The sequence below is a fragment of the Melospiza georgiana genome, chromosome 4 (genome assembly GCF_028018845.1).
Source record: "Melospiza georgiana isolate bMelGeo1 chromosome 4, bMelGeo1.pri, whole genome shotgun sequence".
NCBI classification, from domain to species: Eukaryota; Metazoa; Chordata; class Aves; order Passeriformes; family Passerellidae; genus Melospiza; species Melospiza georgiana.
In genome coordinates this window covers 57,342,638-57,366,672 of record NC_080433.1, presented here as the reverse complement: position 1 = coordinate 57,366,672, position 24,035 = coordinate 57,342,638, and the positions used below count along the sequence as shown (strand labels likewise).

Genomic DNA, 24,035 nt, shown 5'->3' with positions numbered 1-24,035 from the left:
TATTTTTATGAAGTCCTAAGCAGGAGGGTTTTTCTGTCTGTCCTTCAAAGATCTCTGCTCTTAATACTTCCTCTAATGTGAATATAAGATACTGCCTGAATCTCGTTCAGGTTCCACATTCCCCCCTCATTCCTAGGGCAAGGTTTTTTAAATACTCCACAATCCTTGGAGTTAAGTCTGTTTTTTATCAGAGCTATTTTTAATCTCAGTTATTTCTGAGATCTGACAGGTCTGAGTTTCTGACATCATCTTATGTCTGTTTCAAAGAAATATTTTCTGTAAAGTTACTCAAGTGGTATTTTTTTTCTGTTTAATGCAGTGAACTTTCCCTGAATCATGATGTTGCAAAGAATAATAAAGGACAGACTTCAAAGCTGAAGGCCAATCAGCAGATGAGCTCTTCCAGTGGGAATCATTTTCGAGTACCAGATGATAGCACTTCCAGTGAAACATCTCAAGAGGAAGGAAGGTACTGAATATAAGAACTGTTATGACTAAAACTTACTTAATGATAAAAATTGACCTAAGGCTAAAGGTAAGTTTTTTTGTAAGCATGATGTGCACAGTGGTTTTTGTTCCTTCATGTGACAATATGGCTTGATATCTTTTGGGTTCCAAAACACAACCTTTTTGCTTTATGTGCTTTGAACATCTTACCCAAGTTCATTATAAAGACAAATGTGCACAAGTGCTGAGAAAGTACCTGAAGGTCACTGCATATGTGAACATATATTTTTTTAGAAGGGAGAAGAGAGACTTACGCAAGAAGAAAGTTGCTATTTCATCACATGCATCTTAGGGTTTGAGTTTTTTCTTTTAATTTTTTTTTCTTCACCTGGTATCTTCTTGACTTCTTGCCTACCCAGACTTAACAGTGAGGGGCAAAATGAGAAACAGAAATTGTCAACAGGGTACAAGCACTGTTCAGAAATAGCTAAAACACTGGTGTGTTGTCAGCGCTGTTTTGGTCAGAAATGTAGCACACAGTATTGTGTGGGCTGCTCTGAAGAAAAATAACTCCACTCCAGTCAGCCTAAGTACATTATAGAATCTAAAAATTACAGTTCTTTGACCTTAAGGGAAAGAGTCTAAATACTGAAGGGAACGAAACCTCTAGTATTAAACAGAGAACGCACATAACTATGTATCTGTATATCTCCATGTCTGTAGCTATATGATTCCTGTCACTTTAAGTGAACAGTTACTTCAACCATTTGCTTAATATTTGTAAAAAAAATAATCTTCCAGTAAGAATTATAATTTTTTCCAGTATTCACCTACGTCTAAAAATACTCTTGTATTAAATTTTACTTTAATTCCCTACTGAAATCACGTTTTCAAAGCAACTTTAGCTATTGCTCTTAATGCAAGATAAACATTCCAGAACTGAAATATATTTCTGTTTTCCAGACCTGCAGCAAAGACAGCGAATGAAAAGAACAAGGTATTGCAAAATTAGTTTCTTGATAAATAGTTTTATCAGCTTTTAATCACTCATATGGGATTGATCAGATATGGACTGTGAATGAAAGAATCAGTCATTCATGCATCTGTAATATTACATAGTTGTATACAGAAAATACTGTATTGTTGTAGGTCAGCATACACATGGATGTAACTGATGACCTCGATTTAACTCACTCATCTGACACAACATCAGAGGACGTCAAATTGCCAACATCCACCTACAAAGAGGCTGTGTTGCTCTTAGAACAGCTTACTGTGGATCATACAGGTATGTTCTAAAGTCACTTTTTCCTCAGATGTAACAAGTTTCTTTGTGTACACTCCTAGTACACTTGGTTCATTTATATTTAGGTTAGCACCTCCCCACCACCCCCTTCATCGCTGACATGTGTGTACAGGGCAGCTGTTTTTCCTATTTTTTGCCTTTGCCTCAGTGGTGGTTTTGCCTTCTCCTAAATATATTTTTATGAGGTGTCACCAGCATGGCTGAAAGGCTCAGTTGTGCCCTTGCATTTGATCCATTGTCTTGTGTCTGGAATGGGGCAAGCCCTGGCCTCTTCTCATGGAGAACTCCCACTGCCTTCCTTCAATCTTCCCACTACCAGAACTTTTATCACCTGCACCAAATCAAATAATTTACACATTAGAAAGTATTTATGCATATGTGCAACTTTGTCTTCTCTATCTCAAAATAGGTTCTGCTATTTTACTGAAAATTCAAAACATACTTCTTAAATATGAACAAATAATAGAGCATGAGAAAAATCGGTATGCAGCAGTCTGGAGAGAAGTAAAAAAACTGAAAAGTGAAAAGGAGGAATCAAAATTAATAGCAGAAGAGACTCAAGATTTGAAATCCATATTGGCTCATCAAGAAGTGGAATGGAAAAGTGATATCCAAAGCCTTAAGTATGTAATCTTGTGTTCTGATAATGTGTTACCTTGTAACAGTATATTTACCTATATAAACTTACAAGTGATAAAACAGTCAATAGTTTATTTCCATGTACTGTAAATGTGATACCATAGATAATGGAATGATGATAGAATTCTTTAAAAAGTTAAAAATTAGAGTAAAAATATAAAATCTGAAAATATTTAACATTTTTATGGTTTGAGTTGTTTCTGCAAGTTCATAGTGTAGAATATCTAATTTTTTTATTAGTGCTTTAGTTTCTCAACTATACTGTTAATTCCCAGGTTTACTTTGAAACAAGAAGAAGAAAAGAGACTCAGACTAGAAACACTATATGAGAAAACAAAAGAAAAACTCAGAAGGAAAGAAGAGCAATATTGTAAAGAGATGGAGGAGAAACAGCAACTTGAGTTACAATCAAGGAATTTAGAAATGGAGTTAGTAACACTGAGAAAGCTCTTCAAACAGGTATGTTAGATAATGACTTAAACACTTGTCTTCTTATTTTCTACTTCTTTTTAATTGATGTTGTATTCCAGTATGCCTAGAGAAGAGGTACTTTGTTCATGCAAGAGGCATTGGGTAACTATTGCCAGATTTTGCAAACAGCTGGTTTCCAAGTAGTGTGTTCCCTTTTTTTTGTTTGTATTTCAAAGCCTAACTTTGAGTTATTTTTCAGAATTATTACGAAATAATAATTAAAATAACTAAATGATTCTGTATTTCTTCTTAAATTTCAGAAGAAAATAGATGGATTATTGTAACTCTGGAAAGCAAAAATATTTAAAAGAATAAAAGGGAGAGTGGAACAATATTGCTAGCTTTGATTTTTCTGAAGGTGCAGGGTATTTAATTGTATTATTGTAGGTTGAAGACGAGCGTGATGAAACACAGAGACAGCTCTCTCAGGAAAAGAGTGCCAGAGCCCTGCAAGAAGGCATTTTGAACAACCACCTTTGGAGACAAAAGGAACTAGAAGAAGAGACAAGAAGAACTATAGGAAAACGTTCAGATGTAAGGAGATATTTTTTTTTTCTAATTAATTCAATTTCACTGTGTTTGTTCTATAGTTATAATAAAATTTACAAATTTTTTTTGCTTCTTGATGGATTATTTACAGTGTGATTTTATTGTGCAAACACCTCTTCTGTTTTCCCTTATGTCTTTAAAAGTTTTGGGAAGCAGTATCAGTGCTGTATGTGCAAGTAGAAAGCTAAAAGAAAACATTATTTATTTCCTTGACATGTTATCACCACTTTTTAACGTTTCTAGCAGTGAAACACCTAGCTACCTACATCCAGACTGGCCAGGAAGGAAGTTGACACTCTGTGTTCCCATTACTTGGGGTTTTTTAAATTATTTATTCCCTTGTCAAGCTTGAAGTATGAAGTTCTGTTCCACCTCCACATATTAAAGTTTTAGGAAGGAAGATCAGCAATAAAACTCTCAATACTAGTTAAAATAATTGAAGGAGAATAAAGAATCATGGACACTAAAAAAAAAAATAAAGAAGTCTTGAAAAGTTTAATGAATTTACTAAGAATGTGAAATTCTTGGAAGAATTATTTGTTCTTGGCTGTACTGCCCAATAAATAGAGGGTGAGTATGTTTACATGGAAAATAATTTGTATAATAAACAGGCACTATACAAGACTCTTGCATTCCAGGGATGGTTCAGCTATATAGCAAACTTTCAGTAATGCCAGAAAAAGTGTCAGGAACACATTTAAAAAGGAAAATACCTGTTTTAGCCTGGTAAGCAGAGATTTTATCAGATCAGTAACACAGCTAAATTAATCTAAAAGGGAATATTTTAAAGGCATGCACACATAAGAAAGCAATGTTATTTTATAACCTTTATACCTGAAATATTTTAAATAATTTTATTATTTAGTTGCTAGTTTACAGGAAAAAAGGCATTATGTATTTGGCTTGTATATTTATGGATGTGTTACGCCTTCATTCTATGCCTGCTTTGGACACATGCACTGGTTCATAGAGTAGCATATGTCTTATCTGAAATTTCATTCTCATCTTTGCAGTCATGTTGCAGTGTTAGAAACATTAAAATGCAGTTTATTGCTGAAGTGGTTTTGTAGATTTATTTCCCTCCTGGATATTTATTCATGTTCTCTGTCTTTCAGGAATCCGACAGTGAGAGAGAAAAGGATCTGTTGTACAAAAATCAGTTACTGCAAGATGAGATTGCCAGGCTAAGACTAGAACTTGATCAAATAAGACTTAGACACCAGGAGGAAGAAGGAAAATATTTAGAGGAAAATGAGACCTTGAAAGAAAAAAATGAAGATCTCAAAAAAGAACTTAAGCTGAACGAGGAAGCCTTAACGCAAACGGTTTTCCAGTACAACGGACAGCTGAACTTACTGAAGACAGAATCTGCAATGCTAACTTCCAAACTTGAGCAGACAAAAGAAAGCAAAGACAGGCTAGAGACAGAAATTGAATCATTCCGTTCCCGCTTGAACACTACGGTTCAGGAGCTTGAGCGTCAGCAGTCATCGAGAAGCGACGTTGAGCGCGCGTTTCAGAGAGACCGCGATGAGTGGCTTCGCCTGCAGGACAAGCTCCATCACGACCTCGCGGATGTGCGAGAGGCCAACAAGAGCTTGTCCCAGCAGCTGAGTAAAGCTGAAAGCAAAGCTAATAGTCTAGAAAATGAGCTTCACCAGTTAGGACAGACGCTCAGAGAGAAAACGTTGCTTTTAGAAATGACACAAAAAGAATTAAGTCAAAGCCAGTGTCAGGCAAAGGAATATGATCATGCTCGACAGCTTGAAAAAGACCAAGTAAACAAACTTATAATAAAGCAGGAATCCATGCAGGAGCGATTGGCCCAGCTCCAGAGTGAAAACCTTTTGCTCCGTCAGCAACTGGAAGATCTGCAGAACAAGGGGATCATCAAAGAAAAAGTAGTTACTGATGTGCAAGATCGCTTTAATGATATTTTCAACAAACTCAGAGCTGATACTGAAAAGCAAGTTTACCTAGTGGAAGAGAGAAACAAGGAATTAAATGCCAAATGTATTGATTTAAGAGAACAAGTCTTCAAATATGAGACTGACAAAATAGAGAGAGAGGTAAAATACAGACTTACAGCAATTTAAAGTTTTGCAGTTCTTGAAATTATTTTGTGTTTCTAAAGTGTATCAGATAAAAGCCATATGCATGGGACCAAATAATGATTATTTGTTCTGGTTGGTTTCTCTTGAAACTGGAAGGGTTTGGTAAATGGGATGTTACTGCTCAGATCTGAGCAGAGAACAGAAAAAAGGTATCCAAGTCTGCTTTGATCAAGAAAGGTGATTCTTCTCTAGCACTTCATCTCTTTTCCTTAGTCCATTTTTTGCCCTATAGAATTGGTTTAGGTATTTGATGATTTATTTTTTTTTTTTTTAGTATTGCACTGGTGATACAAGTAAGTGATGTAAAAGGAAGAATGATCTAATATATGACAGTTGAGAAATGAAAATACAGATGAATGAATTGTGTGAGATGGACTTATATTGAGTTCCTACAGAGGAAAAACATTGCTTCTCCCTAAGTTGCTATCAAAATTGAAGAGTATTTTAGTGTCCAGCTATTTATGAATATTCTGGGGGCTCTAAGGGGTCTGCCTAGAGACTGCATCAATATCTGTTCCCAGGAGTAGGTAGGGTACTCTGTGATAGAATGTTCTGGCCAATTTCAGGTAGAGTAATGACTTAAAAAGTGCCTTACCTGTTTTGTTTAATCTCCCTTACTTTCTAGAAAATAGGAACTAATAAAAGTCAGTATTTAGACACACTGATGTATGGTTTGTTGCCTTTGATGATTTGAACAGTGGTTTAAAATTACACTTCCTTCTTCCTAACAAGTCCAGAATCTTTGAGTGAGATAAATACAGGCGTGTGTGAGATAACTGCTTTATTCTTCATTTATCAGTTACTGTAAGGTGTGTGTGGGGAGAGAACTCCAGGAATACTATCAGTCATTTTAATCTGTGAATTGCTGTGTATTCTTCATACAAAAACAATGGGTTCCCTCTGAAAATACTAGATCTGTCTAACTGTACCAGGTTTTAGCAAACTTAATATGTCAGTATAAAGGCAGTTGTTATTATAAACCATATTTATTAAGACGGCTGTAAGAGGTTGTGATTCAACATATTCTTAGAGTATATCTAAAAAAGAACTTTTAGATATAGGTATTCATTTAATTATATTTGTAAAATGTAGGAATAGAGCAAAGAATGATGTGATATCAAGTCCTGGCTTTGGTCAACAATATAGTATCTGCAGTCAGATTATGGCTCTTGCATCACAACAGATTTGTTTGGATTATGTTAGTAAAATTCCCATGATTGCAGTGTGTGCTTATGCATGGTTTCAAGAAGAACAATATCTGGATCTTTTTTATGTGTTAGGAAACAAAAATCCTCATGAACAGCTGCTGACAGTTTGGGGGTGCTCAGCTGAGAAGATGGAGAGGTGATTGTCTGTGCACATGCCTGCTGGTGACAGACAATTACACTTGAGTTCAATCCAAAGACAAGTCTAACTCTGTAATGAAATAAGTCAAAGTAAAGGCATTTTTCTTGTTCTTACAACTTTATTCATGCTTATTTAATTGTTTCATTAGGGCACGGTCAGACAGCTGCAGCAGGAGCTTGCAGATGCACTTAAAAAGCAATCGATGTCAGAAGCTTCACTCGAAGTTACTGCGCGCTACCGCAGTGACCTGGAGGAAGACAAGCTGCGCTTGCAAAAGGAATTGGAAAAGGCTAAAACCAAGGTACAGCATGTCTGTAATTATATGAATAAATCTTATGGTGGCTGTTAAATGTAGGATTGGATGTCATCCTAAAACCCCAGGAAAAAATTAAACAGGATAGATTTAATGATGTGAGAATCAATTGCATTGTTTTATAAACTTGGTGTCCACGTCTTTGACACGTGGACATTATGCCCTAACTTGGACAAATTTTTTTTTTTGCAAAGGTGCTTTTCACAATAAATTTGTGTCTGTATTTATGCCTTGTTACCTTTGGTTTAGCCAAGCAGATTGTCTGATTTCTGAATTCCTACAATATTCAGTAGAAATATTGGACTGCTGTATTTGGACATTTTTATGCTTTTGCTTTCCCCTTGCCCCCACTCCCCCACCCTCCCCTGCCCCCAGGTAACATGTCAAATTTTGAATGCTTTTGTACTTATTCTGCATTTTCCCCTTTGGCCCTGCTATAATTTGCCATCCTTAAGTGGTTTTCCTGCAAGGGAAGTGTAAGCTCTTTCTTAGTTAGGGACTACCTTTCACAGTGTTTTTTCAAGGTGTGGACGTAGAGAGGCCTTGGAGTTCTGAAAGGAAAATAATTTAAAATCTGATCCTTATGAGGGACTTGTGAAGTCACTACAGACAGATGAACTTTTTGATTCATGTTTTCACAGAGAAGCAAATGAGTGACTACAAAGAGCATCCTTAGTCCCTAAAAGGGTCAGGGCAGCAGTGTCAGTGCTTAGAGCTGTGCTCTGGGAAATCCATGGAGGGATGGGAGAGGCCACTGTAGAAGATTAGGAAGTAACACAGCTTGTGTTCATTTGCTAGTAGAAGCTTTGAAAGTTGAGATGATTGCAGTTCTTTGAGCAGTGGTTATGAGCAATATCTGCAGCAGGTGAGTCCTTGGGCAGCAGCTGACTGCCCTGTATAAAAGCTCACTGAAGACTGTGGATTCTTTCTGTCATTTTACAGCTGCGGGAGATGGAAGAAAAGTATCTTCAGTCTGAGCATTGTGTTCGTGACTTGAAGGCTGCCTTGGATGGTAAGGAAAGAGAAGCAACAGCTTCTGCCCAGAAACTGCAGGACCAGCTGTTGGCATCTTCTGAGACTAACACTACTATAAAACAACTGGAAGAACACGTGCAACAGTAAGAGAACACAGTGGGGCGAGGTATCTGTCACTTGCAGGGATTGGCTGGAAACCACAGCATAGATAGGTAGCTTTGTTGTGTCACAGCAATTTATGAAGATTATGAAGAATGTTCTTTTTTATTATTTTGCACTGTTCTTTGGGAATTTGTGCTCTGGCAGTTTTTTATAATAAGACCTGTATTTTTTTTTAAGCCTTGAAATTGAAAACACCAAATTGGAAGCCACTGTCCAGCAACAAAGCAATAGGATTGAAGCCCTGCAGAGAGACCTGCAAGCCTCTGCCTCAGTAAGCTGCTCATAAATTTCTCTTTTGGTGTCTCTTGAGCCTGGTTACCTATTTCTGTGGGGAAATTTTATGGTGAGGTTTTCCTGGAGTGCCAAGGGGAGCTCAGTGCCTGCTTTTTCTGAATAGAGGCTGCTCAGAAAGCAGCCTGCTCTACTTTCCAGCCATCCAGCTTTGAAAATTTTTCCATGCTATAGCAAGTCAAACATAACACTCAAAAAGGTAAGGATTTGACAGCAATATCTGGTGTAACTATTGTCTGCTTTAGACCCTTTGTAACATCAGATGCTGCTTTGGGGACTGCAGTGTGTTCCATTTAAGGTATTCGTCAAGTTTACTGGTAGAAATTCCACAGGGTATATTGATGCCAAGCCCTTTATGCCTGAGATCTGGCTGACATCATAAGACTGAAACAAAAATTACATGTCCCAGAGCTTTTGCTGTGCAGAATTGCTTTTTCTTTGGCTACTTGCTGTTTGTCTGTTCTCATGAAACAGTGAAGAGGACTGCTTGTGGTATATCTGCAAAACTCAGTTTCAGCCTTGGAATTTACCACAGCTTCTACACAGTGGTTAATTTTAGCTTTGATAAGGTGCTAACATCTGTGGCCTGAATTAAGAGATTTTTTTATTGTTATTGTTGTTTTTTTGTATTGTAGCCACTGAACTAGGGTTCTTGTTACGACTGTAGTTATCAATTACAGCTGAAGGTATTTTGAAAATGTGATAATCAAACTTTGTGATGTACTGATACTGTAACTACCAGTGGGAAAGCAAGGGCAAATCCTTCTACTTTGATTAATAGGGCATGATTTTGAAGTGTACTGGGGATGAGAAAAGCTACTCCTGCTAGTTTTCCCTGAAGATTCTTTATATCCCACATGGTCTTTTCTCTCTCTCTCACTCTGCATCAAATGCCAGAGTGATGGTTGCTAACAGTTTTACAGTGGCATCAGACTAAGGCCATTCTGATCGTTGTTGCTGGGTGTAAATAGTGTAGGAATAAAGAGCTTAAGAGGTTTTGTGTAATACTTTTGTCAGTGAGGTGTAACTTCAATCTAGAAAGTAATAGTGTACCTTCTTGCTTCTTGTAATGCTTCTGTAGGTTCATAACCGCCTGGAAGACTTGATAATGAGCTTACAGACAGCACAGGCAGCTGCAGAGGACCACCACAAGCAGGTACATGATGGGCTTCTGTGAACGACTGTTTCAGTCTTTGAATTTTTTGTGTATAGGTAATTGATGAAAAGATCATGTGGGTTGTGTAAGCACACAGCTGTTAAATGTCCTGGTTTTAGGGCAAGGCACCCTCAAGGGAAAAGACTGTAAATTTCCTCATTTTCCTACTGCTGTGTTTTCTATGTGTAGTGGTGTGCAAGATAGTTGTGTTCATCAGTGTGATTTATGTGATGAATTCCCTTCCCCATGCCACCTGCAGGGAGTGAGCCAGTGGCTGTGAAGTGCTTAGCTGCCTAGCAGGGTTAAGCCATAGCAGATGACTGATAGAGTGGGTGTTGTGGACAGCATGGGGATCTGTGGTTGAAAGCTGAGAGAGGAGAGCAGACTTTACAGATCCATATTTTCTTTGTGAGTTTGTCAGAGCTTGTCTTGAGGCCATGTTAATTTTTGTCGTGAGACCCCAGTGTTTTACCTCCTCTGTGAGGACTTGTGAAAGCCATACACCCTAAGGATTTTTTTTTTACCTGAGACTTTGTGTTAAGTATTTTGTCACTTTCTGTAGCCAGTAAGCATCTCTTGTTTTTTCCTTTTTTGCTTTTGTAATTTTCTTTTTTTTTTCCTTAAAAAATGCCACTAAAAGCCTCTAGTAAACTTCCAGTCTTTATACTTGAACTGAATCAGCAAGTTGTGTTCAACTCAAATGCATCTGTTGGGCAAATCTTTGTCCCTTCAGATAGAACCATCAATACCATTGTCAATTTCAAAATGTTTTCTTGCTGTGAGGAGATGTTCATCTGTCACAGAAGCCATGAGGGTAGGGTATATTCTGTGGTGGGCACTAGAAAAGACTGCATTAGAAAATATGTAATGAACTCTGGAGAACCTTTGGAAGAAAGCTACAGGGTGATTTTATGTGTGTGTTTGTTATTCCCCAAAGTTCACCTCATCTAAACCACCCCTATAGCATTCATTCTTTTTACCATCTTCAGTTTCTCTTCTTGGTTATGTTTCCCAAGCTGTGTTCTACATCCCACATTAACACTAACCACAGACATGGGAAGGAGAGAGTTTCCATTTAAGTTACAGCTTTCTGTTCCAGTGTATTCTGTACGGTCACCTTAGTTTCTTCTTCTGCTATTGTTGCTTTTACAGGTGCAAAAGCAGAATATGCTGGCTCTGACATCAAAGGACTTGCAGAACATGTGGGAAGAGCAGTTTAAGTCAAGATCTAACCTTGAAGAGCGTGTTGCTCAACTTGACAGGGAAAAGGCAGACCTCTTTGAACAGGTAAATCCAGAAAATTCTCCAGAGACCTAAGCCAGTACCTGAGAGTACCACATTAACCTTTTGGTCGAGTTCTTAGGTGAAGAGCATTTTTTTATTATCCCTGCCATTAAGGCTCTGGATATGTCGTGATTTGTGGATCATCCAGGAAGCAAATGAAAGTTATCTGGGTATCTTGTGTAAGTTTTGGAGTGATTCTCTTTGAAAGAGTTCCCAGTATGGTTTGCCTCAGTTGAACACATCAAGCAGGGCTTCAGTTCCCCAGGTCTTTCTTGGATTCCTTCTGGCTATCTTCTGACCCCTTGTTTTCTGGGCAGGGTTGAAGTATTTCATTTTTCCAGTGCAGTGCAGGGAGTAGTAGCAGCATGTTTTCAGGGTAGTGGACGTTTAAAATCCTTGCAGAAAAACATAGTGGGGGAATGAACTAGTGCTTGGGAAATCAGAAATGACTGACAGTTGCAATGGGGCAGTCTTTCCCTCTTTGTCTGTAGAGGAATAAAGGAAGTAAAAAGCAACTAGCACATAAGTAGCCACAAAGAAGGGGTGGAAGGGAATAGATTATTGAAAAAATTCCCAAAGATCAAATTCCTCTGCCTGCTTATCAATAAAGATTCTGTAAAAGCTTTAGATTAGTTTGTATTCTCCCATGATAAGCATACCTAAATAATCCTTACTATGAGTTGAGAACTCTTAGAAGTAGTCCAGCATCTTCTCCACCTTTGTTTCAGTGGAGGCTTCTATTTTTGTTCTTCGATATTGGCCCAGTTTGCTGTGAAACCTAACATGTAACTGGGCTAATGGAGATGGACTGCAGCTTCTCCATGGAGAATGCTAGAGACACATATTGCACATAGCTGTTGTTTTTACATTTTGTGTATGTTGTGTGTCTTTTCTGTTTTGGAAGTGTGAGAGTGAAAGAAAGAAAGTGAAGAAACTGATCGAGTTAAAACGCCCAGTTGAACTCCGTCTGGACCAAGAAATGAGACGAAACGTAGAATTGCAGAAAGACTTAAAGAGGTATGGTGGAGAGATATCCCTGAATAGAAGTGCAGTTTTAGTGAGCTGTAATGTAAGAATATTGGAGTAATTAGCAATATAGCCGGACAGGACGTGCCTGAGCTTGTCTGGTCCTTGCTGCTTGACCAAATAGTGGCAACTGTGGTGATTTCACCCCAGAGACACCTTTGGCTGGGTGGATGCTGCAGCTGGGCACCTGGAGACAAGTCCAGGCATGCAGGAGCTCAGGTTTACCTCTGGTGGAGAAGCTTTAAGGCAATGGTGAAGGAAAGGAGTCGGTTCTGATGGAGGGTTTCAATCCAAAGCTTTGTTCTGGCCCACAGGCCTCTGAATCCAGCTCCAACAGAATTCCCTGAACCATGTGGTTGCTGGCTCTTTTAACCCTGGGCACAGGGGGAGGGAAGGGGTCGGGATCCCACCAACCAGGTACATGATAGGAGGTCTCAAGGGACAAAGGACACCTGGATGGCCCAGTGTACCCCCAGGGGTAGATGGCATCTTTTGAATTCAGCCAATCACTCCATGCCCTTCTGGAATGCCAGGATTTCCAGACAGTACTTGGCAGGGGGCAAGGGAGGGGGAAGGAGAGGTGACTGACACACCTGGCAGGGAATTGTCATGGGAGGAACCCGAGGTTATGAGGTAAATCCTGAAATCACAATGCAAAGTAAGAACAGGTACACATACTCTGCAAGCAAACTGAAGTCTTCTGTTAGTTCCTGCAAGGTACCTCTGTGCATGAGCCTGTACTTACTTATAGCTGCAAGAAGAATTGCCAATCCAGGTGGCCCTGCAGTTCTCCGGGGATGGGGAACATAGTCTTCAATTCATCTTTTCAGCTGAAATTTAGATGTGCCAGATGGTTTGTGGCACAGGAAGACCAGGTTTTCATCATCAATTCTTGGTACTTTCAAGTATGTTAAAGATGAAGAAAGCTATTTCTGCATGCCTTACTGGAGAGCATATAAGCAGGTTGCTTATTCCTGTGTTTCGTTGTTTCCTGAACTGATTTGCTATTTAGGTTGAAGAGACTTCTCAGTAGAGCTACGAAGAAAATAAAGGTGTATGAGGAGAGAGAAATGGAATCAGAGCTTAAGTTGAAGGGAGAAATGAAGAGTAGATACTCTGAAATGGTCAGTGAAGTTGATAGATTGAGAACAAAGGTGAGCTCTGCTTAATTTGATGTTTGTTTGGTTGTGGTGTTACTACTTTTCAACCCTGTGTGAAGCTTTGCCAGTTTTTCTTGCCGTGTTGATGATTTGCTTTCCTTGGCTGTATTTTTGATTTGATTTGATTGGTCTCTCTCAATGGTTTTTCTACAGTTAGAGAAGCAGGTGACTATTAACTAATAGTGATGTAGTTCAGTATGGGTAAAGATGCAATCTGAAAGTGCAAAGCAGCATCTGCAATGGCACCAGAAGGGCAGACTGTCATGCAGAGGAAGGGCAAGCCAAGAGTGGCAGCAAGGCTGGCAGGGTCCATGACCTCATGGGCCAAGGAGCCATCCCCCAGGCACTCACCAAGAAGAACAGGACAGGGCAGGGTCAGCCAAGAGTGCAGATCCTCAGGGAGGGCCTTAGGGATCAGCAGTTCTGCTGTCCTACCAGGATGTCATGTCCATGGGTGAGGGTCAAGGCTGAGTGTGCAGATGATAAATAGTCTCCATGGACAACCCCTTTAGCAATTTTAACAGAATTCACTGCCTTTAGTTGCCTCTGAGTTTCTTTTTTTTTTTTTTTTCCCCCACATACAGGTTGCTGAACTTTCCCAGCAGCTGGACATGGAGTCTAAAAGAAGCATGCAGCTAGAAGCCCAAAACCGGGATTTGCGAGAAGAGCTATCTACCCTGCATGGGAACTGTGAAAAACTGGAGAAGAGCAAATGCCAGCTGAAAGAAGAAGTGGCAAAACTCCAACATCACTTAGAGACTAACATGGTGGAGCACAGCCAAATAGAGCAGTATAAAAGAGAGGTTGATGAACGAGCAGGCCAAGAAATAAGACAAAAACTACAAGAAGTCAATCTGTTTTTGCAAGTGAGTGACTTTCTGATGTGTGTCTGTAGGCACTCTGTACAGACTTTGGTTGTGGTCACCATTTTTTAGTGTTTTGCTTTGGGTGCCTGATTCTGTGTGTCAGTGCTGTACTTGTGTCTGTGCCAAAGGGCAGTGGGAGAAGGGGATATGGCTGGGCAGGAGTGTTCTTATCACCATACGAGCAATGTCCCTGAAGGCAGGTCCCTGAATCAAAAGCTTGCCCAAGGTAGGTTTCCTTTTTGCAGTGCTTGGGCTATCTCTGTCCACTGGTCTGCTCCTTCTCACTGTTCATGCTTGAAGAGGTGTTGCACCTTCCAGCTGTCACAGCCAGACCTACAGGTCCAGTTTTGTCCTTGTACAAGGGACAGTGCTCAGAAAATAAGTGACTGAAGTTGCAGGTGTGGAGATGGGGAAGGAGGTGAGGCATTCTGCTGAGGTCTTCGAGGAATCCTGTTCTCCATGCCCTGTCCTACAGAGATAATGCCCTTTCATTAGTAGCTTTGAACAGTGGTGCTGATTTGGACTTCATCCTGAGTGAAAAGAATTATTTACCCTCGTGGTAGCTCCAGGGTTCTGCCTTGATTGCTGATGGTAATGAAGAGGCACAGCTGCCTCTCTAAGCTCAGCTGAGCCCATGATCTTGGGTGCATGCAACTGACAGGTGGGGAGAGTTCTCTTGGTCTTTGTGGTGGTTGAAGGTGCACTGTCTCTTTCAGGCACAGGCAGCCTCCCAGGACAGACTAGAACACATCAGAGCAAGTCATCATGCTTCTCTGAGAAACCAGCTAAAAGACAGAATTAGAGATCTTGAATGTGAATTGGACAAGATAAAAAATACTCAACAAGAGAATACTTTTCCAAAAGAATGTGTACAGGCAGAAGTGGAAAAGTACAAGGAGCTGTATCTGGAGGAAGTGAAAACTAGACGATCCTTAGCAAAGAAGCTGGAAAGGTAAGTCTGTGCTTTCTTTGGACTAGTAATAAGAGACTCCTTTCTCCTCATGCATATTTCTTGTTAATTTCTCTTCTGCACCTGGCCAGCACTGAAAGCCTATGATGACATGTTTGTAGGAAAAGTACCTTAAGACCCTTCCCATTTAGCAGGCCTTCATTTCTCTAGTGTTTCAACAGGAACACAACTGATCATAGCATGAACAGGAGACTTGTCAAGTTGATGTTGTTTTAACTGGCAGCTTTGTTTGCCAGTTTCTATAATCTCATCCTCTGTACAACAGAAAAAAATAATTTCATGTCCTTTATTGTTTGAATAAGAGTAGGCCTCTCAGAGAACAGATTTCTGTTCTGTGAAGGAAATATAGGAATTATCTGTTTTGGCTTCTGTTTAAGCAGTGGCTCTGAGCTTTGAGCCTTCCTTGGGAAGGGGATCAGCCCAGAGTTGTGACAGAGGTGATGTACCTTCCAGAAGAAGCTCTGTGAACACTTGGCTTTCACAGCAGGCTTTGAAGCCCTCATGCTGAGCACTCCTAAGCGTTGGTGACGCTGCTCCTTGCACCGAGTGTGACGTCCTAGAAACAGGCCCTCCAAACAAGCTCAGGTCAAATGATGTACTGCTTTGGGAGGCTCTTCGTCTCAGAAGTGAAATAATAGTTGAGGACCCGGAGAGTAACTTTGGGACGGTGTTGCTACTGAAGGTAACTGTTTGTGTGCTTGCAAATGTTTCAGAGCCAATGAGAGACTCGAGGAAGCCAATGCGAAGCTCCTCCGGGAGCGCCATAAAAGCAAATCGTTAATCACAAGCAGCATTGTCAGCGGAGGTCTGGCTGCAACTCCAGTTCTGTATTCAACTGCACTGGGACAGCTTGGCAACAATTTGGGACTGAGCAGAAGTCTCAGTCTAGGAGGAAGCTTCCTCACCCCAGCTGAGAACACATTATCCTCAAGAAACAGGGTTGCAGCCTTTGTGGCCAAGGTAAGCATTTTGAAATACTCCTCAACTCCTGCTGAAGAGCAGCCATATGCAAGGTTCTCCCTTTTAGCCTGAAGTTAGAATCCATTTATTGTTCCATGCCATATTGTATAATAGGCCAAAGCAACTGCTAATCATTAGAACAGTGCACAGCTGTACGTTGTAAGGCTGAAGACTTTTGGCCATCAGGGTTGTAAAAGTTTTCAAGAGGGTAAAGGCCATAAAATATTTAAGTCAAAGCAGTGAACTGTGCCATGACATTCTTTTACAAGAGAAACTGTGACAAGGAGTACTGTGGCATAGGGAGCTCCCAGCTAAGCTCATAATGAAATTCCAGTGTATGGTTTGGCCAACCTATTTAAAGTGGCTAACATCACGTTGAGTGACAAATCCAATCAGACATCTCTGAGACACTTTTCTTCCTTGATCTTCACTCCAGCAGTTTCTTCACAGAACTTGCATTAGTATGTTACTACCAACAAAAGGATGCTTCAAAAATAGGATGATATGAATGAGATGGCATAACTTTGCTCTCACACTTCATTGCAGAATACATACTATGCATAGGAGACACTTGTTCTTGTAGTTCTGCCATGTGTTATTCTATGAAATGGTAAAATTACCTGCTCTTTGGCAAGTCTTCACAGCTTTTTTATTTTACAGCAATGCTGCAACCTCTGCAATGCCTCTGGTCTAAGTATGCCATGTAATTAGCAGTCCCTGTGATAGCACATCCCTCACAGAAGGTTGAACATTATGCCATGGAAACCCCATGCCAATAGTTGTAATCAGTGAGAGTCACTTAACACGGCTGAGTTTCTCTGTTGAGCTATTGTATTCTGCTGTGAAGGAAATGTGACAAGTATTTCTTCATTTTTAAGTCCATCTCAGCTTGATGGTCCCCCCTAATTGGAAAGAACCCATTTAAACCATGTGTCTACACAGAGCACCTGTTCTACAAAAACAAGCCAAGACAACAGATGGAACCAAAGCAGCATTGGAAATGTGTAGCTGTGGCAGTTACAGAGATGAACTTGCCTGTGTAGCTGTGAACACTCTTTTGAGGGCAGAGGTGGACAGACATTACTGGAAGCACTCATGAAGTCATTCATCCTGTATCATCTGCAGGGGCTGTTCTGCATACAAGCACTAGAAAGGAAGGAAAATACAGGGACTCACTGCGAAAGGGAAATAAAGAGAAGACCAGGAGGGTAGGGAGCACAGAAAAAAAGAGGGAAAGAAAGGACAGAGAGATGGAAACAAGACATTAAAAAAAGGCAAAAGAGGAGATCATTCCTCTTCTTGGCAAAAAAAAGCTGACGTAGGTTACAAGGAAAAGCTTAACAGTTGTGGCTTTTTTGGAGAAGAATGAGGAAAACAGATAATGAAGGGAAAGAAAGTGGAAGTACTCAGTGCTTCTTAAAACTCAATTACAGCAACAGTGTTCAGGTAGTGCTTTCCATTTTCATTTTCCAGAACACATTGGAACTCTCTGAGAATCTCACAGTTTTGTCAATATCAAGATAGACACCTTCACGGGTTTCTGCCTTCCCCTAAGTAGGGAAATTTAATTACAGAAATTAAACATTTCTTCAGGCTATTTCGTGGCTCATTGTTTTATACAGCTGCTAATAAATACAGATGTATAGTTCAAACTGCTGTACAGGCCTTTTCAGTGTTTTTTGAAACATGCTTCCAAATCCACTTGTGAAAAATATTTGAGCTGATTCCAAGACAAGTCTGCATTAGATCTGAGAATGGTGAGACGGTTCCCTCTGTGTCCTGACTTCAAGAGCACCCATAGAGTTTCTTTCCAGAGCATGTGTCTCACAGCTTTGAGCATACTCTCAAGGAAGTTGTTGAACAATTATGTATGACATTTCCCCAGTCTTCAATTACTGATGTCCAGTATTTTCTTATTAATTTGGGGGCTTTCTTTTATAGTAACATTTTTCCTTCCTAGTACAGTTTTGTTGATAGGACTTAGTCCCCTGAAGTCTCTCTGCTCTTGATCACAACCTATGGTTGTTGTCACCAGAGGAGCTGAGGATAATTTACTCTCACTATACACAGTTTGTCTTCTTAGGATTCCCTTTGAACTCTAATATTGTATCAAATTCTGAAGCTTTTCTCCCTTGAATAAAGGTGAGACAAGCAACTGCTAAAAACATACCTATTTCTTACCATTTCCACCAGGTTCTTTTAAGAGAAAGATGGAAATCTCAGCATGGCAGATTTCACTCAATTAAAACAAAAGGGTGGTGTCTGGGACTCAGATTTCCTGCTGTGAATTTATCTGCCTTCATACTAAATTGAGCTGCACATTCTATTGTGATAAGTCTTCCTGAAATCATCAATTAGGGAACAACTGAGACTGTCATGGCACCACCTGTAGCCTCAAGTACCTCAATGTTCAATGTGTTCAGGGAAGTCTTAAAACTTGGTCTTCCCTCTCTGAGTCATAAATAGGAAGTACTGTCAGTGGTCTGTGTACCAGAATTTGGAAATGTAGTGCATAGCCCAAGGCAGAGAATGTCTGACTACTTGCTGCAAGTATTGCAAGAAGATTCTGGGACACGAGGCCACTTGTTATACTTACAAACTGTCAAGCTTCCATCCTAACAGCTGTGCCAAAGGCTGCTGCAAATGAATGTGGGTGTGTAGAAAAGAATAGTGAACTCTGCTAGCTGCAACCAGTGTGAATTGGTGGATTTATGAAACCAGCTTCCCTACATGATGTGAGAGAGGGAATGTCAGCTCCCTACACTCTCTCTCAACTTCTGTTCCTTTTCTGGTTTTATTTTCCAAATGCCTCCTTGTACTTTTAGTGATCTTTCTGTTGAGACTTTTTCCTTGCCTCATGTACATGTAGGCCTTGTTCTTGTGTCTTACTGAAGACCTTTGAACTTCAGGCTGTTTTTCTTTCTTCAGATCCTTAATCAAAAATCTTCTTTCTCTTCTTTGCAGCCAGATATATGACAAGGTTTGTAGCCTGTACTATTTAACCTTGGCTGCTATTGCAAATGTTTTGTCTATTTATGCTGCTAGGTTTGATTCAAACTTACTGATGCATTCACATTGGCCTAAAGCTGGGGACACTTTGAACTTGCTGGTTTCTCTTGAGTAAAAGAGTGACTCCTGCCCAGTAGTTCTGTGCTTTATGTCTTTGTGAAGTTATGGCTTCTGTGGTAGCTCAGCTTCTGTGAGATGACACCGTATGTATGGATTTCACCTCTGCTGATGGAACTTGGTTAAACTAGAGGAGAAGGCTCTTTACTGCCCTTGCCTGTTCTGACAGTCAGGAAGTTCTGGGTAGCAACAGCAGTTGTGTGTGCGGTAGCAGTGCTGCTGTGAAGTTGAGTTCCTAGACCCTGAGTATCATCTCATGGAGTCTTGGAGGGTCCAACTTACTCTGTGCTCAAGAAGCCCCATAGGTAAGTAGTAAGTCAACATCACCTCCTGAAACAGAATTACTGAGATGGTGACTGCTGCAAGTGACCCAGTATGTTACTGCCTGAAGAGCTAAGCAGTGAGACAGACACCGACTTGAGGAGCAGTGGAATTTACTGTAATGTAAAACTGCATTGAGTTCTGGAAGGATATGCTAAGCTAAGCAAAGCATATAATCATTAGCAAATAATTATAAAGGACAAGCTAAGTAATGCTCCTAATGATTACTACAAAAGAATGCCTATAGTGATAAAGAAAGATACATCACCAGTTACTCCAGTACTTTGCTATAATCCAAGTCTGGGACACCTCAGCTGTCAGGGAAAGGTGTCACAGTGAAGGACTGGAGAACTGAAGTAACTGGGAACTCCTGTGGTGCATCCACCTTGCAGGCCACCAGGCTCCCCCAGCTTTGCTGTGAAAATAGCCCAGCTTTTATACTGTTAAACAAACAAGCTGACATAATGTGTAATTTCATGCACCTGTTGGCTTTCTCCCAAAGCCTGGCCAGGGCTCAAGGAGGAATCAAGTCTTAGATCCTGTACCCCCTTAGGGGGTTAGGCCAGATGAGTTTCTAGAAGCGGAAAGGTAAATACGTGTTCTGCCAGTAAATGTACACATATAACAATACTTTGTTAATGAGCAGATATATATAGATAACATTTGGTTGGAAGGTTCATCTAAGGTCAACTTTGCCTCCAGGTCTATTGTTGAGGCCTCATTAGGGCCTGTTGTTCAGTCCTTGGTACTTCATGACTTTTCCAGAGGGGGCAGGAGAACAGTGGAGACATTGTCAGTCCTCAAAGGTGTATTTTCATTCAAAGGCCTTTTCCTTCCTTTTCAGAGAAATCCATGTGTTTGCTTTATTTCTGCACTTGAAAAAAAAAATTGCAGCTTAGAGGCAGTTGGATTTTTGGTACCACTGAGAAGAGTTTGGCTCCATCTCTGTTACTCCACCCCTGGTAGTTAATACACACAGACAGGGTCACCTGAGCTTTGTCTGCTCCAGGAAAGAAACAGTCACAGCTCTCTCAGCCTTTCCACATAGTTCATGTGGCCTTCAGCATCTTCTTGGCCATCACAGGCCATCACCTCCATTTGGGATGATATTTTTAGGTTTAATCATGTTGTCCATGGGGTTTAAGAATGTTTTAGAAGTTTTAGCAGTTGCGTTTGGGTCATATTATGTCTTAACTATATTTTTGATGTATAATTCTAGGTACGACAGGAACTGGATGAAAAAATCACTAAGGAACTGAAAGAAGGTAATGTGTCATTCAATTTAGAGGGTTATTAAGGGAAAAGGTGTCTATTTCTAACAGCTTTCAAGCCATTATTTTCAACTTCTGCTAAGCACAGAGTTTTTCTGCAAGCTCTCCAGTTTAGACTTGAATGCAAAAAATTCCTGCTTTCCAAAACATTGCATAGAATGTTATGCACTTGCCTTGGAGTGCATAACATAACATGCACAAGCAAAAAGAAAATTCATCCACTGCTCCACTCAGAAACACTGAGCTTAGGATGAAACTGCTACTCACTAGAGTTAATCTCCAGCAAAGACATCAAAGAAGCCCCCAGATTTTTACAGACCTTTATAGACTTCAGCCATCCCTTTCTTCCCTGTACATGGATTGCATTCAGTACTAAACCATGCCCTACATATTCTCTACTCTTAGATCTTGATTTTTTTTTTGCTATGATTCATGGCTTGTCTTTGTAGCTTAGGTGTTGCAGTCTTGTTTTGAATAATTAAGAAGAACTTGATCAGGGATAAAAGACAACATTTCTTTAGGAAGAGATGGTTCAGTAGTGTTTAGGCAAACATGAGTTCAATGCTTGCAACATGGAGCCTAAAACACCCTCTGTAACTTGAGGCCAGGCATCCAAAGAGGAAATCCACTTGCTTCATGATGGCTGGTCCTGCAGAGTCACTGCTTTGCAGGGACTGCAGCTGTGCAGTTGTAGTGTTGTAATCAAGCACAGCTCTGAACGTTTAAGGAAAGCAAAGACTTCAGGCTGAAGAGCTCTGCAGGGGCTCCATTAAGAAGCCCTGTTAAGGGCCACTGGAGTCGTGTGGAGTCCCACAAGATTTCAGGGTGTAGCCTCTGGAATGTCTGTCAGTAGCTTTAGAAATGCTGTTGACTGATAACCACATGTGCACAAAATGTGTTTCTTCCTTTGTGCCCAGCTCTTCCCTTATTAGGTGTCCTTGGAAATGTTAAAGTCTTGTTCAGATTTGCAGACTCTCGAGTTATGCAGGGCCCTCGACTCTTACAGTGCCTTATTTCTCCATGTCTCCTGCAGAAGTAACATAACCCATCTTGTCTCTTTTCCCCTCAGCCACTGCTGAACTTGAAACTGGAAGTGCTGGATCTTCCAAAAACCTTCATGTGGACCAGGATCCCCTTTCCAGAGCAATAGAGGAGTACCGTGATGTTTTAACCAAAAATTACATGATTTGAATGAAGTGCTGTGGAAAGGCTCTGAAGACTTTTTGCTTTTATAGAAAGCACATCTATGGTTTCCCTTCTCCCCAGTTCAGATGTGAAAACTTTTTCATTGCAGACTGAATATAAACTCTATTAAGTGGATGTCAAGCACGGTGCACCCATCTGTTGGGTTTTTCTGCATAGCTGGTTTCTTTTGCACTCACATTAAGAACCACATCTTTTTTTTTCTGACCAGGAGATTGACTGATCTGGATCCTTGAGCTTGACAAAACTGTCAGAAATGTTTCCTCTTACAGTAGTTTCATTATGTAGCATTATTTGTGTTCTGTGTTTTTAAAAAGCATTCCCTTTGTTCTGTTTATTCCTTTCACCCAATGTAAGTTCTCCAGTGTTATTTCAATGCTTAGGACATCATGTGATGTTCTTTGAGTACAGTGCTTCAATCCTGATGCAGTACTAAGTTCTGCTAATTAACTTGTAGTGGTGTTCAGGCTGGAGAAAAGGGCACTTTACATTGTTGTCACTTTATGCAACATAAGTTTAAAATGACTGAGTGTGTAGTAGTGCCAAGACTTGTTTTATGGTCTTTTTGGTATTTTTATTTTGTATCACAGAATGAGTGAGGTTGCAAGAGACCTCTGGAGGCTATGTTTTCTAGCCCTCCTGCTCCAGGAGGACCACCTTTAGCTAGTTTCCCAGATCTGTGTTAGTTTTTAATTAAAAAATGGAGACTCCAAAGCCTCCATAGGCAACCTGGCCTCATGATGAGTCACTGTCACAATACACTTGAATATCATGAGGGGTATTCAAACTCAGTACCTCTCACGGTATTGGTGTTGATTTCTGTATGAAAAATTGCTGCAGCTTCAGACTTTTGCAGCTCTTGCTTAAACACGGTACACCTGAAAACACCTTCAGTGGGAGGGATAAAAAAGGAACATTAATATCATCAACACTCCTCAGTACTCTCCAGAACTTGTGTGATAGCATACCCAATCTTTTTGTTGCTGCTAGCAGCTAATGATGTGGTGTCTGTAGCACAGATGTGGTGGAAAATTGATAGCAACCATATACGCAGTTTTACTTATTTCAGAGATTTACTGGTTTTTAATTAAGATGTGAGTTGTCATCTCCCATCTGCAAAATTCACAGGTCTGGAAAAGAAAGAATAATTGTACTGAGATGAATCAAGACTGAAAGAATTTTAGGATTTTACCCACTATTTTGAGGACTTGAGTTAACAGATAGTGAGAAAAGCATTAAATGCTGCTGTAACACTCTTCCTTTTTATATGAATACATTTTTGTGAAGTTATTACACTGTATTTAATTGAACTTGATATTTAATAAACTTTGCAGTCTAGAACATGGCTTTGTTTTATTGTTCCTTTTTCTTCACACTGCTTTCCACCCCTTCCCTGCTCATAGAACTCTCCAGAACTCTCCTGTGCTCACAGCTGCACCTTGCCTGTCCCTCTGTAAGAGACTGGCCTGCTGCAGATGAGTGACTCAGACACTGGACCATGTGCAGTAACTGCCCAGGTGCTGCAGGACACTGGACTGGCTCAATCAATCAGCTGGGTGCTTGGCCACTGGTGCACAGAGTGGCCTCCCCAGTGCAGGTGGGTGTGCACACCTCAGGCTGCAAACTGGCATTCCACATAACAGAAGAGGCTGATAACAGGCAAATCCTGCAAAGTGGGACAGTCCTTCTTACCATGCCAGGTCTTGTCTTACATAATGGCTCAGTTGTGAGAACTCCCCTTTGAAGTACTATAGCATGAATGTATTTATCTCAGCTGGTGAGCCATGATTAATTGAGCTACAATGGGTAAGAGACTGCTGCAACACCTTAGAAGATGTCAATGCCTCAGGGAGTGTCCCATGATCCAGTACTGCATCATCCAGGGGAAGCAGAGGGGCCTTTCTACCTGGCCTCAGCTAATATAAACCCCATGGACCTGGTGTTATGTGGGCTCTTTGCTGCCCACTTGATGGGTACAGGCTGCAACCACCACATCAACAGGACTGCAGCTGCCAATGAGACAAGAGAACCAAGAGGCTGTCATTGGAACCTGCGGGGTGGTGATGCTTCTGATGTTC

General features: G+C 40.5%; 1 protein-coding gene across 5 annotated transcripts in view; it reads left to right on the top strand.

Moving 5' to 3' along the window:
• Positions 1–23,302, top strand: part of LOC131083129 (ankyrin repeat domain-containing protein 26-like) — a 47,683-nt gene extending 24,381 nt beyond the window's left edge. For all 5 annotated transcript variants that reach the window (XM_058023494.1, XM_058023492.1, XM_058023495.1 and 2 more), the window contains 19 exons: positions 320–469; positions 1,411–1,444; positions 1,597–1,735; positions 2,163–2,376; positions 2,668–2,851; positions 3,251–3,397; positions 4,528–5,481; positions 7,022–7,174; positions 8,129–8,304; positions 8,501–8,594; positions 9,696–9,770; positions 10,923–11,057; positions 11,959–12,071; positions 13,093–13,234; positions 13,825–14,106; positions 14,823–15,058; positions 15,790–16,036; positions 20,703–20,748; positions 21,824–23,302. In XM_058023494.1, coding sequence (XP_057879477.1) covers positions 320–469; positions 1,411–1,444; positions 1,597–1,735; positions 2,163–2,376; positions 2,668–2,851; positions 3,251–3,397; positions 4,528–5,481; positions 7,022–7,174; positions 8,129–8,304; positions 8,501–8,594; positions 9,696–9,770; positions 10,923–11,057; positions 11,959–12,071; positions 13,093–13,234; positions 13,825–14,106; positions 14,823–15,058; positions 15,790–16,036; positions 20,703–20,748; positions 21,824–21,945 — 3,643 coding nt within the window. In that variant the 3' untranslated portion in view covers positions 21,946–23,302. The remainder of the gene's footprint in view (positions 1–319; positions 470–1,410; positions 1,445–1,596; positions 1,736–2,162; positions 2,377–2,667; positions 2,852–3,250; positions 3,398–4,527; positions 5,482–7,021; positions 7,175–8,128; positions 8,305–8,500; positions 8,595–9,695; positions 9,771–10,922; positions 11,058–11,958; positions 12,072–13,092; positions 13,235–13,824; positions 14,107–14,822; positions 15,059–15,789; positions 16,037–20,702; positions 20,749–21,823) is intronic.
• Positions 23,303–24,035: the final 733 nt, after the last annotated feature.